The 14,098-nt window shown below is 37.2% G+C and overlaps 1 protein-coding gene and 1 long non-coding RNA gene across 3 annotated transcripts; both read left to right on the top strand.

Moving 5' to 3' along the window:
* The first annotated feature begins 2,697 nt into the window (after nucleotides 1-2,697).
* On the top strand, nucleotides 2,698-4,324 carry LOC141670476 (uncharacterized). The gene is made up of 3 exons (XR_012554563.1): nucleotides 2,698-2,959; nucleotides 3,611-3,701; nucleotides 3,809-4,324. It is a non-coding gene; the product is annotated as an uncharacterized LOC141670476 (long non-coding RNA).
* A 629-nt stretch (nucleotides 4,325-4,953) lies between these two features.
* On the top strand, nucleotides 4,954-8,326 carry LOC141670475 (F-box protein CPR1-like). 2 transcript variants are annotated; one of them, XM_074476344.1, is made up of 4 exons: nucleotides 4,954-5,170; nucleotides 5,617-6,832; nucleotides 7,725-7,805; nucleotides 8,064-8,326. In XM_074476344.1, the coding sequence occupies exons 2-3, from the start codon at nucleotides 5,676-5,678 to the stop codon at nucleotides 7,762-7,764; spliced, it is 1,197 nt and encodes a 398-aa protein (XP_074332445.1). In that variant the 5' UTR covers nucleotides 4,954-5,170; nucleotides 5,617-5,675; the 3' UTR covers nucleotides 7,765-7,805; nucleotides 8,064-8,326. The 2 variants fall into 2 exon arrangements, 1 of the variants encoding a protein (XP_074332445.1); XR_012554562.1 differs by having other exon boundaries at nucleotides 4,994-5,170; nucleotides 7,725-7,850.
* The last annotated feature ends 5,772 nt before the right edge of the window (nucleotides 8,327-14,098 follow it).

The following is a 14,098-nucleotide window of genomic DNA, read 5'->3' as shown; positions in this document are numbered from 1 at the left end:
TCTCTAAAACTACAATCTGGTTTGTCGGATGTGCATTGGGGTGATTGTGTGTTAGCAGCTACATATGTCATAAATAGAGTCCCGTCTTCTGTGTTGAAGGATAATGTAAGCCCTTATGAGATGCTGTTTGGTGAGCCTCCAGACTACAAAAAAATGAAAGTGTTTGGGTGTTTGGCTATGGCTTCACCGCCTGGTGTTTCCACTGATAAGTTTAAACCAAGAGCCGTGGCTTGTGTTTTTGTTGGATACCCAGCTGCAAAGAAAGGATTTAAGCTGCTGACATTGGACTGTATGACGTCCTTCATATCAAGGGATGTTCAGTTTCACGAGCATATATTTCCTCTGCTCGATTCAAGTGCTCTTATGCAACCTGTTCCAGTCATACTTCCTGAAGTGACCATCCCAACAAGTTTTTTTTATGATCAAATGTTTAATGACCCGGAGCAGCTGGACCAAGAAGATCCACCTAGGCAACAAGAACACCTACAAGTTGAAACACTAGAAAGAACAGCAGATAACAACAATAATGATGAGAACTTGCCACTAGTAAGGAGGTCCACTAGAGTTTCCAAGCCACCTGTTTGGATGGATGCTTACATCACCAAGCCATTTCCAACTTCCACTGCATTGTGTACCACCGTTGCAAACCAGTCAGTTCAAAACTCTTACCAAAGCTTTCAAATGTCACTTTCTAATGCTAATGACCCAACCTCTTTTCATCAAGCTGTCAAATACCAACATTGGATCGACGCAATGAATCTGGAGCTAGCTGCCTTGGAATAGAACAATACATGGGACATTGTTAGATTACCTCCGAATAAAAAATCTATTGGATGCAAATGGTTATTTAAAACGAAGTTTAAAGCTGATGGCACGATAGAACGTTTCAAAGCATGACTAGTAGTGCTGGGTTGCAAGCAGATTTATGGAATCGATTACGAGCAAACCGTTGCTCCAGTGGCAAAAATGGCAACAATTAGAGCCCTACTAGCTGTAGCTGCAATCAATGACTGGATAGTTGTTCAAATGGATGTGCAAAATGCATTCCTGCATGGTGAATTGCACGATGCAGTCTACATGAGATTGCCCTTGGGATACACACACACGGGATGCAGAATTTCTATGGGCCAAGTCGAAATGCCAGGCAATGTGCCCCTCGTTTGCAGACTTAAGAAGTCGTTATACGGGCTGAAGCAAGCCCCTCGTTTATGGTTCTCAAAGCTGTCTGCAACTCTCATTGATCTTGATTTTGTGCAATCAAAATCAGATTACAGCCTATTTACAAAATCTGCAAATAATACTTTGACTCTAGTGCTAGTGTATGTGGACGACTTACCCTTGGCTGGAAATTCTGGAGAAGAAATTGCTTCATTCAAACCCATGTTGTCAACAAAATTTCACATGAAGGATCTGGGGAAGTTGAGATATTTCTTGGGCCTCGAAGTTGATAGATCTTCTGCAGGATTTTTTGTGTCTCAGCATAAATACGTGGTTGATTTACTTCGCGCTCATAACCTGCAATCTGCAACTCCAATGAAGATTCCAATTGATATCCATCTCAGGTTAACAAAAGAGTTGGGGGAACCACTGGTAGACCCTCATCCATATCAACAACTAATGGGAAAACTGATATACTTGACTGTTACTCGACCCGACATTGTGTATTCAGTTCACATATTAACACAGTTTATGCAACATCCTTGCTCGTCTCATATGGAGGCTCCTATTCACCTTCTCAAATACCTTGCTGGCACACAAACTCAGGGAATTCTTTTAGCCTCAAGTTCAGCTGCAGAACTTCATGCTTATTGCGATAGCGATTGGGGGACTTGCCCAATGACACGAAAGTCAACTACAGGGTTCTGCATTTTACTCGGTTCAAGCCCTATATCCTGGAAAACAAAGAAGTAGGCAGTGGTGGCTCGCTCATCAGCTGAGGCGGAATACCGTGCCATGGCATTAACCTCCTGTGAAGTAACCTGGCTACAAGCATTGCTCAAAGACCTAGGTCTGGACAACCTCCCTCCAGCTGTGATGCACTGTGACAACAAATCTGCATTGGCCATTGCAGCCAATCCAGTCCTACATGAACGTACTAAACACGTAGACATTGATTGTCACTTTGTTCGTGATAAACTTAACTCTGGAACTATGGTTGCTCGACATGTTCCCTCACACTCACAAGTTGTAGATTTGCTCACTAAAGGCCTGTCAGCGAAACAACACTTTCATCTTCTAGCCAAGCTTGGAGTTCACTCTTCTTCCACTTCCAAGCTTGAGGGGCAGTAATGAAGTAGCAGCTGGACCACTGTTCTTTCTCCAACTCTATATTTCTACTTTATTGTCATTTTCCTCACATGAGAACAGATGTAATAAATGGACTGTAGTAGCAGAGTTGTGTTCCTTGTCTTTTCTTAAATAGTTTGTTATGCTATGTTGGCTATCTAGTGGAATGTATGTGCTATATAGAGAACTTTGTAGTATCTGGGGGGACAGGATTGATAATATTTTGAGATCTATTTTTCAGGTTCTTCAATTCTTCTTTTCACTCTCTGCAATTCAGATTTCTTTCAATAGTTATGTGAGTACTTGAGAAAGGTCCAATTGTAGCTAAACTTTCCCCAACACCTATTCTTGGCTGTGGCATATATAGAAATTGGGTAATGTAGGTAATGCATATTAATTAACATAATTTTGTCTCCTTTTTCTCTCTTGTAAACCTCTATCATCAAGTACTGGTCCCAATATATTATTGAGAAGAAAGCAATTGATATCTATATCTTGCTAACCAAATGGCATGCTCTTTTTTTGTTCTCGTTCTCTCTATGAGTTTAAAGCTTTTTGGTTGACTGAGTTTACGAGATATTTATGCTTTTAGGGATGAATTTATGTCCAAAGAATTCACTCTGAGGCTATGAGATGCTTGGACAATGAAAAGATGCGCCAGCAGGATAACCAGGTAGTGTCTTTTATATATAAAGGTTTTGCTAAGAGTTTTAATATATTTATGTGCATTATTTCTGTTGCAAATCAATTTAAGTTTGTCATTGTTTGATAAAGCATGAGCTTTTTGTAGGAAGCTGATATGTTTTACCTCTTGATTTATAAATGCACAATCTTCGTTGAAATTAGGACCAATATGAGATTGAAGGCGTCTACCTTAATTATTTAACTTGATTATTTAATATTGGAACCACATGAACTTGTTTGAATTTTGAATATTACTACCAGTTAAAGATAAAAAAATTAGAATCATAATATATGTTACTGTAATCTGACAAGATGATTTTCTTATAACTTTGTGATGTAGGATTGCACCAGAGATGTTAGAGAATTAGGGAGTTCTAGATTGTGTTTGGTAAAGGGAATCAACAACAGGCTTTAAATATGTTGATGCTCATGTTATTGTTTATTGCCCCACTAGTTTGTTAATTTTAGTTGTTGCCAAGTGATTGAATTAGAAAGTACACTGTTTGTTGTTTGTATGAAAATCGAGATGCAACAAGTGCTATAACTGTATGTCTCGGACGTAGTTATTGTCTTTTGCTACTTTATTGGCTGTTTAATTTATTTGATAACTGTCTCTTGAATATATGTTGAATATGGATAGGATGCGTTTGTTTATCTGCAATATCTGTGTTGCTCTACTTGGGCAAAGTTCTGCAGCAGCTAATGCCATATAAGTCTGGAGCGCTAAAAAGGTAGGTGAACAAACACGATGCACACTGAAAGAGGTCCATATTGTGGTCCTGGTGTATTATCAAGTTTATTTATAAGTCATTCCATTCTTCACATGTTGATGATGCAGGTATGTTTATTTCGGTGCATAAACAAATTTGATAGGCATATTTCACATTTTACCTTGGATTAAATAACCTAGTTGTATTCGACTACGTTAATTATTGGGACGGCAAGAAAGCGGTTTGAACATAATACTCTCTTCTCTGAACACGATAAGCTCTGATTTATGTTCTAGTGGAGGATCATGGTGACTTTGATAAGCTCTCATCCTCATTTGTGTTCCAATGGAGGATGATGGTGTCTTTAAATTCGAGCAATTTTGAGATCTGATATGCTATCACATCAGTAGAGTTCTAGTGGAATACCATGTTCTGGTGGAGTCTAATGGCCTCTTTGAACTCAAGTGAATTTTTTGAATCACTTAATTTGAAAATTTATATAAATTAAAGTATTTCTCTTATAGAAAATATATTTGAAAATAAACAAAGAGATATGTCTTTGACCATAAAATACAACTACCTCCTGTGCTCTACGGAATCGGACCTAATCGGTTGAATTATCAATTTAGGATTAATCCGATTAAAAATCGGATATATTTTAATATTAAAATATTATTTAATATGTTATTATTATTATTATATTATTTATTTGTTACACAAATACTCCATCAGTCCCTTCCAATTGTTTACATTTCTAGCAAGTGTCAACACACATTTTAAGGTGCATAAAAAATATAGTTATGTAACTTATTTTTACAATTTTCTTTTTCTGAATAAAAATTGAATGTTTTAATTTTTATTCATAAAAAGAAAATTGTAAAATAAAATTACAGAATTATACTTTATATGCACTTTAAAATGCGTGTCGAACACTTTCTAAAAAATGTAAACAATTGAAATGGACAGAGAGAGTATATTTTTATCATATCATAAATTATATATATTTAAATAAATGTAGTATTTTTATATTATATTATATATAACAATAAAAAAATTATAAAAATTAATCAGATTTCAAAAAATGAATCAATTCAATGTTTTATAGAGAATTAATAATCACTTAAATCCGGGATTCGTATAAAACTGGCATTTATCGAAACCTTAAAGTACTTGAAACCATACAATATGTTGGGCCAGGTCCAAGAAATCTAAAAAAGTAGTGGTCAAAAGGCCCATTGACTTATTACACACACCATGAATAAGATTGAATGTTACTGACTGCTCCCCAAACACCCACATTATTGCTTTTCTAGTTTAAACCTTTCGAGTGTAGCAGTACATTCCAAGAGGAAAGTGGGTCTTGTCTTGACAGTACTAAACGACATCGTTGTGGAGATGTGGAGAGATATTATTTGGGATTTAAGAGCTGAGCTGAGCGCATACAAGTGAAGTGATTTGCTGAGTCTCACAACACACAGCAGCCACCTTATGTAAGTAAATGCTCTCGACCCTTTTCATCCTTTACTATATTTAGTAAACAAATATATCATCCAGTTTGTGTTTATTTATTCAAGATTTGTGTTGTTTTAAGCATGTAAACGCCTTATAACTTGATTATTCCCCTTATCTTGTTTATATGTATGCATTTACTTTGTATATCTTAGTTTATGTGTTGATGGGTTTTGTGTATTACTGTAGTTTTCTTATTTTTTGTTTATATATTCAAGATTTGAGATGTTTCAAGCGTGTTAACACTTTTATGTTAATGTATATCTTAGCTTTTGAATGTGTGATGTATGTAAGTTTAAAGCTTACAGATTTTTTTATGCATATTAACACTTATAAAATGATTATTCCCACACTGGTTGATATGTTGATGGGTGTTGTGTGTTTTGTGCATGTATGGATGATCACACTATTTACCTTTTTATTGCAGATCTGTGTTCATTTTTTCAGTCATTTCAGTCACTAAACCCTAGCATAAAATTCTTGAGTATGTCGCTTCCTGGTGAATTAGTAGATGAGATACTCTGTCGCCTACCTGTTAAACCTCTTCTTCAATGTCGATGTGTGTCTAAAGGATGGTGTTCTTTAATTGATAGCAATGCATTTGTCAAGAAGCATCTTAAAAAAACCCTTGAGTGCAATATCGGTGGTGGGATTATTATTAATGCTGGAAGTGACAAGTTTTACTTGGCAGATTTCGATTCATTGGATGATCCTTCTGCTTCTGTTGTTCGAATTAATGATCCAATTAAGACTCTTCTCGTTGATTCTCATTTTGTGGGTGCTTCCAATGGGCTGATTTGTGTTTTTAAGAATGAAATGAAAGATGTTTTTCTCTTCAATCCAACTACTAAGAAGTCTAGAAAGATTGCAAATTCGCCACCTGAATTTCCTACTTCTTTTACCCCGATTGAGAGTTCCATGTGTGGATTTGGATACGATGAGGTCAATGATGATTACAAGGTGCTCAAGATTGCAGAGTGTTATTCTAGGTTTCGTGGCATAGTGGCCATTGTGTACAGCCTCAAAACGAATGCATGGACACGGATTCAGAATGTTCCTGAAGTTTGTTTCACTTCAAACAGGGGCATCTTTGCAAGTGGATCTCTACATTGGACGGCAATGAGGAGTCCGACTAATTGCAAGGACCTTATTGTTGGTTTCGATCTTGAACTTCAGCAGTTTAAGGAAGTCCCCTTTCCTCCTATTAAGTCACTTCCTGCCTTTCCTGATTTTAATATCAGGTGTTTGCTTGATGTTGGGGGATGCCTTTGTATTACAGATAACTACCCTTCTCATTTGGATGTGTGGATAATGAAGATTTACGAAGATAAGAATACCTGGTACAAAGCACTTTCTGTGAAGCAACGCAAGACACTTGGATCTTTTACGTCTTTTCACCCTATTGCTTTGTCCAAGAGTCGCAGTGATGTACTTCTAGAGGTCGATACAGAAAAGCTTGTGTGGTATGACCTTGACAAGAATAAAGTCAGGAAGGTTAGGATGCGTGGGATTCCGGTTGAGTGTAACTCATTTGTATACACTGAGAGTCTCCTAAAGCTCACAATGGATAAGCCACTGCAGCATAAGCCTACAGAACAAAAGCCATCCAAAGACAAGCAAGATAAGAATCAAATTGAGAGAAGGTAAAAAGTGTGCAGTTATTGCTATTTATCGGTTTTATTGCCTTACAGTTACTTTAGATATTTGTGGTTTCTTGCATAGATGTTCATGTTTCGTAATTCTTTGTAGAGGTTCCTTTAGTTTGTTATATATTTGAGGTGAGATTACTGGTCATGTCATCGAGCATCAGACAATTTACTCCACTTCTTTCAATTCTTTTGTTACTTCAAACCTTTAAATTTGTACAGATGAAAGGGGGAAATTCAGTTATTAAGTTTGGTTCTGCCATAATAATTTCTATGAATATCTTTACTGTGGTGGCTTGTACACAGATCAGAGGTTTTTACACTGCATATGCTTTTTCAGTTGAGGTATCTAAGGAGTTGTGGAACTGATCAATATCTTTTTTGTTGCTTAACTTTGTCAGAATAGCGCTCTCTTTAGTTTACCTCAAATGTTAACTTCTCTGTCTTACAAGTCAGATAATCCTATCATAATGTTGTGGTTACTTGAGAAAGGTGTAATCTTAGCCAAACTTGCCCCAACACAATCTTGGATGCAGTAATGGCTTACTTACTTGGAAGCTGAAGCAAGAAGAGTACACTTTTACTCCAGACCTTAGCGTCTAGTTTTTTAATTTTTTACTATTTTTGAGAGATCATATGTAGGCTATGGCATATAGAAATTGGGTAATGTAGGGAATGCATATTAATGAACATAATTTTATCTCATTTTTCTCTGTTGTTGATCCTTTGTCATGAAGTACTGGTACTAACATATTATTAAGGTGAAAGCAATTTGTGTCTATACCTTGCTGATCAAATGACATGCTATTTTCTCGTTCTCGTGCTCATTCTTATTTACGGGTTTAATTTATTTTTCTTGATTGAGTTTACGAGATATTTATTCTTTTAGGGATGAATTTTTGGCCAAAGGATTCACTCTGAGGCTATGAGATACTTGGACAATGAAAAGACGGACCAGCAGGATAACTAGGTAGTAACAGTGCTAAATGTAGCAGTTATGTCCATGAATTTTGTTGTAAGTTTGAGTCTTTAATTTATGTACGGCAATTGTTCACTTATGTATGTTGCAAATTAATTTAAGTTTGTCATTATTTGATAAAGCATGAATTTTCTATTTAGATTGAAAGTTGTCTTAACTTAACTATTTAATGTTGGAATCCATGAACTTGTTTGACTTTTAGATATTACTACTAGCTAAACATGAAATTGTTTGAACATTGTGATGCAGGATTTCACCAGTGATAAGAGAAGTAGGGAGTTCTAGGTTGTTTTTGGAAAATGGGAATCAAGAAGAGGCTTTTCTTGATGCTTATGTTATGTTCATTTCCCCTCTTGTTTGTTAATTTTAGCTGTTGCCATGTGATGTATTAGAAAGTACACTGTTTGTATGAGAATTGAGATGCAACAGATGCTATGACTCTATGACTCAGACGTGGTTATTGTCTTTTACGACTTTATTGGCTGTTTAATTTATTTGGTAACTGTCTTCTATATATATGTAGAATGTGGAATAGAGAGTTGTGTCTATTTTTTGGTTGTTTATGTGTTGCTCTACTTGGGCAAAGTTCACTGCACTAACAAAGTAGTGAATAAACACTATGAGCACTAAAAGAAGTCCAAATACAAATTGAATATATGTGATATGTGACATGCATGATATGAAGGAAGTTAAATGCCTTTGTCAAGTTCAGTTATAAGTGATTGCATTCTGCACCTGTTATTGTGGCAGGTATACTGATTTAGAGCTACATAAACAAATTTTACAGGGGCAGTTTGCTTTTTACCTTGTACAACCTAATCATATTACACTTTGTTGATTATTGCGAAGGTAGGGAAGAGTTTTGAACATTGTACCCTCTTCTTTGAACACAACAAGCTCTCATTTGTGTAACACAATAAGCTCTCATTTGTGTTCTAGCGGAGGATCATGTCATGGTATCTTTGAAGTATACCAATATTGAGGGCCTGATATGCTATAAGTAGTGTTATTATAGTGGAGGATCATGGCGCCTGTTATAGTAGAGGATCATGGTGTCTTAAAGTCAAGTATCATTATGTGTCCATGTATATTTTAGAATCGCGTAATTTGTTAATTTGTACAATTTAAAGTATCGCATGTAAAGAAATAATTGTAAAACAAGAAGTATTATGTTTTTCATCATAAAATGTAAAATATATTTTGAAGACAATGGTGTACATGAAAGAAAAGAAATCAAAGAAGCAATAAACATGAACAAGAAGAAACCAAACCCTGCAAAATCATATAGACATTCCTATCTTTATTCCTGGCGATTACATTAATTTGGCTCCACCAAAATCAAAAGGGAAATATTATTTTCAGAGCAATTTTCTTATTTTCAGAGCAAAGGAAAGGTGAAAAGACAAAATTGCAGGGATTAGTATATGGGTTAAAAGTATACAACTAGTGATCGGATATGGGTATCACCGACAACTAACTCAGCAGAGAAATCGTTGATTTCAGTTCTTCACGAGGTATCTAAGGAGTTATGGAACTGATCAACATCTTGTTCGTAGCTTATCTTTATCTGAATTACACTCTCTTTTATTATTTACTTTAAATGTTAACTTGTCTATGTTGCAACTCATGTAATCCGATGATAGTGTTGTGGGTACTTGAGAAAGGTCCAATTTTAGCTAAACTTGCCCCAACACCAAATTCTCGGATGCAATAATGTGTTACTCGGCACCTGAACCAAATAAGAGGAGTACACTGTTACTCCAGAATTGTTTGGTGTTTTCTGAGAGTTGATGCATGTGTTGGTTTGTGGCATATAGAAATTGAGTAATGTAGGGAATTCATATTATTTAACATAATTTAGTCTCATTTGTTGAACCCCTTATCATTTATTGCTGCAAATCTATTATCAAGAGAAGAAAGCAATTTGTCTATCTTGCTGATCAAAAGGCATGCTCTTTTCTTATTCTCGTTTTGCTTTTGTTGACAAAGCTCAGATTATCATAAAAGCAAAGAAGGATCTGAATATTAGAAATAGCACAAAGGTCTTAATGTTCCGTTTAAGAATACAAGCTAACACTCCAATGATATATATGGAGGAATTTAGGTGAATTGATAAGACAGCAACTAACATACGACAAATCAAAATAACTAACTATTACGGGTGCTAGTGGTCCATGTGTAGACAACTGTTCTACTACTAGGTAGGTCCCTGAAATACTGAAACAGTTGCATAGTATGTCTCTCTCTTATTACTCCCCCTCAAGCTAGCGAGTGAATTTGGAATAAGAAGCTCCTAGCTTGCTGCAATGATCTGAATGTAGTTTGACAGAGAGTGGTTTAGTCATGATGTCTGCAACTTGAGTTTGTGAAGAGACCTTTGCTGTTTTGATTTGTCCTGCCTTCAGTTGGTCTCTCACATAGTGACAATCGATTTCGACATGTTTTGTCTTTTCATGGAGTACTGGATTTGCAGCAATGGCAAGTGCTGCTTGATTGTCACATTTTAGTATGGCTGGTGGCAGGTTCTTAAGTCCCAGGTCCTTTAACAGTGCAGTCAACCAGGTTACTTCACAGGTGGTTAGAGCTAAGGCCCTGTACTCTGCTTCAGCTGATGATCGAGCTACCACATGCTGCTTCTTTGTTTTCCATGATATAGGGGAATCTCCAAGAAATATACAATATCCAGTTGTTGATCTTCTTGTAATTGGACAGCTTGCCCAGTCACTGTCACAGTATGCTGTTAGCTGTGCTGCTGAGGAAGAGGCAAGGAGCAATCCTTGGTCTGGTGTGCCAATTAAGTATCTGAGAACTCTTCTTGCAGTCTGCATGTGAACAGTTGTAGGTGCCTGCATAAATTGAGTTAGTAACTGTACTGAAAACATGATATCTGGTCTAGTTAGTGTCAAGTATATGAGTTTCCCAAGCAATCTTTGATACACATTAGGATCAGGTAGAGGATCTCCCTTGTCTGGAGTTAATTTGAGATGACTATCAAGGGGTACTTGAAGAGGTTTTGAGTTAGTCATGCCAAATTCTTGGAGTATGTCTGCAGTATACTTTTTCTGGGACAGGAAGAAACCAGTGGTGGATCTGCATATCTCAATTCCCAAAAAATAATGAATGGGACCAAGATCCTTCATGTGAAATGATTGAGACAACATTTGTTTGAGGTATGTGATCTGGGAGTTGTGATTGCCACATATCATCAGGTCATCCACATACACCAACACAAGTGTAATCTCAGATTGGGTGTGATAGATGAATAGGCTGTAATCTGATTTTGACTGATAATATCCAAGATTAAGTAGTGTTTGAGACAGTTTATGGAACCACAGTCTTGGTGACTGTTTCAGTCCATACAGTGACTTTCTCAGTTTGCAGACCAGTGTGGAATCACCGGTAGAATTCAAAGAATCAGATGTTATCCTGCAACCTTTGTAAAGATAACCCTGAGGTAATTTCATGTAAATGGTTTCTTGCAGTTCTCCATGTAAGAAGGCATTTGTTACATCCATTTGTAGAGTTTCCCAGTTCTCCATTGCAGCAACAGCAAGCAATGCTCTCACTGTGGTCATCTTGGCCACAGGAGCATATGTTTCAAAGTAGTCTTTCCCAAATTTCTGTTTGTACCCCAGTGCCACCAGTCTAGCCTTGTGCCTCTCTATAGTACCATCTGGTAGATATTTAGTTTTAAATATCCATTTGCATCCTATTGCATTTTTCCCGGTTGGTAGAGCTATGACATCCCAGGTATTATTCAATTCCAGAGCTTCTAGTTCAGTGTTCATTGCCATCACCCAATGTGACTCCTTCACAGCCTCTTTAAATAGGATAGGGTCCACATTTTTGTTCATATTGGCTAGCATACATCTAAATTCAGGTTGGATATTTGTGTAGGCTAGGTTTGATATATGAGGTGTAAATGTAGGTTTTTTAATAATATAGTCTTCTTGCCAGTTAGGGGGTCTGTGCAATCTGGTCGATCTTCTCAGAACAGGTGTTGCTTGAGGTGAAGGTTGAGTTGGTTCAGTAGGTTCAAGTGGTGTTGGTTCTTGGTTGGCTTCAGGTTCAAGTTGAATTGTAGGGTCATTATTTTCAGGAAACAAGGGAAATAGGTCATCTATTGGTATGGAGGCTGGGTTGTTGGTTGAGACTTGAGGTATAGGTTGCATATAACAGTTAGGAGTACTGCAGTTGAATGGAAATATTTGTTCCCTGAATGTTACATCTCTGGACACAAAGGTCTGTTTGGAGAGGAGGTTATACAGTCTGTAGCCCTTTTGACTCACAGGATAGCCCAGAAGAACACAAGGTACTCCTCTAGGAGCAAATTTATCGGTTGGAGAGGTTGTGTTGTAAGCGAAAGCAAGGCAACCAAAGACTTTTAGGTGATCATAGGTTGCTGGTTCTTTGTGGAGAATTTCATATGGGGTTTTGTTATTGAGAATAGGGGTTGGTAATCTATTTATTAAGTGAACCGCAGTTAGTACACAGTCTCCCCAAAAACTCAATGGTAACCCAGCTTGGAATCTAAGGGCTCTGGAAATCTCCAAGATATGCCTGTGTTTTCTTTCTACACGGGCATTCTGTTGTGGTCTTTGAACACATGAGGTTTGGTGTTTAATACCATGTTTAGAGAAGAAGGTTCTGCAGCTCCCAGTGTCAAATTCTAGAGCATTATCAGACCTGATTGTCTTGATAGATGATTTGAAATGTATGTCAACATAGTTCATGAATTCTTCTATAATTGTGAGTGAGTCAGATTTGTGTTCTAGCAGATAAACCCAAGTATTTCTACTGTGGTCATCAACTATGGTCATGAAGTATCTAAATTTGTTTCTTGTACAAACTTTATAAGGGCCCCATATATCTAAATGCACAAGATCAAACTTTGAACTAGCATGTGATTTACTCAATTCAAAAGGAAGTTTAGTAAATTTAGAGAGGGGACAAGTGATGCAGACCTTGGCAATGTGAGTATCAGTAATTGTAATTTCCTTTATCTGTTTGATCCTGGCTATGGGGGCATGACCAAGTCTGTTGTGCCACAACTCCAAATTATCAGCATTGTTGACTCCATTACTGGTTGCTGTGTTGACTGCAGGGGCTCTGTTGACAGGTTCATAAGGAAGCTTTAACCATTCACTGGGCACTTGTTGCTTCAGATGATTTATCAGGTAATACAACCCATTCTTTGCTCCACCTATTCCTCTGATTTTGTTGCTTCCCGATTCTAAGATGACACAATGGCTTGGGTGGAAGATCACTTGTACATTGCAATCCTTCACCAGCTTCTGTACTGACATCAAGTTGTGTTTGAAGTATGGCACACACAGTACACCTTCTAGTTTCAGTCCATTTTCTAGATTTACACTGCCTGTGTGAGTGACTTTGGCTTGATCTCCTGTGGGTAGGTTTATGGTTGTGGATTTTGTTTTTTCAACAGTGTTGGAGAGGTTTTGAAGTGAGTATGTCATATGGTCAGAGGCTCCAGAGTCTATGATCCACTCATTGTTCAATTTCATGACAGTGTTGCAATTAGTCATTCCTGAGAAATGATAATCTATTTCCTCATCAGTTTCTGACCCTTTGGCTTGATGCATCAGCTGTGGCATCATCTTGGCTAGTTGTTCTAACTGTTGAGGGCTAAAACTGGGTCCTTCAATTTCTGTTTTTTCAGCTTGAGCATTAGCTGCCATCTTGGAGTTGTTGTTTCTGTTTGAGGTATTCCATTTGGGGTTTGAGTTGTATGGTTTAGGTTTGGAGGGATAAGGTTGGTTTGTGTTATGTGAGTTGCATTTGGGATGCCACCTGGGGTAGCCAATTACAGTCCAGCATTTCTCACCTCTGTGCCCCTTCATTCCGCAAGCTGTACATACTATAACTCTGTCCTGATTAGTTTTGCTGAACATTGCAGATGCATCAGAGATGTCTCTGTTTAGGTTGAGAAGATCTCTTTGTGCCTCTTCTTGCTGTAAAGCAGACGAGGCTTCTTCAACAGAAGGAAGTGGGTTTTGCATCAGAAGATGGCTTCTTTGTGGGTTGTAGATTTCATTCAATCCATTTAAGAACTGAAATAGTTTGGTTTCTTCTTTTTGTTGGTGGATTTTGTTGAGTAAGGTTTGGGTCTCAGTGCTTATGGTGGTGAGTGTAGGTAGTATATTCATGGCATCTAACTCTTCCCACAGTACTTTCATGGCAGTATAATAATCATTCACAGATAAAGAGTTTTGTTTTAGCTCATATAACTCTCTATTGATTTTATATTTCCTCGATCCATTTGT

Source organism: Apium graveolens, chromosome 7 (assembly GCF_009905375.1).
Source record: "Apium graveolens cultivar Ventura chromosome 7, ASM990537v1, whole genome shotgun sequence".
Taxonomy (NCBI): Eukaryota; Viridiplantae; Streptophyta; class Magnoliopsida; order Apiales; family Apiaceae; genus Apium; species Apium graveolens.
Note: the sequence above shows the minus strand (reverse complement) of the source record. Positions and strands in the feature narration are given on the sequence as shown.

Coding starts and splice junctions, on each gene's coding strand:
- LOC141670475 (XM_074476344.1), top strand. CDS start 5,676: ATGTCGCTTCCTGGTGAATTAGTAGATGAGATACTCTGTCGCCTACCT. Junction 6,833..7,724: donor AAGAATCAAATTGAGAGAAG/GTAAAAAGTGTG, acceptor TTATTCTTTTAG/GGATGAATTTTTGGCCAAAG.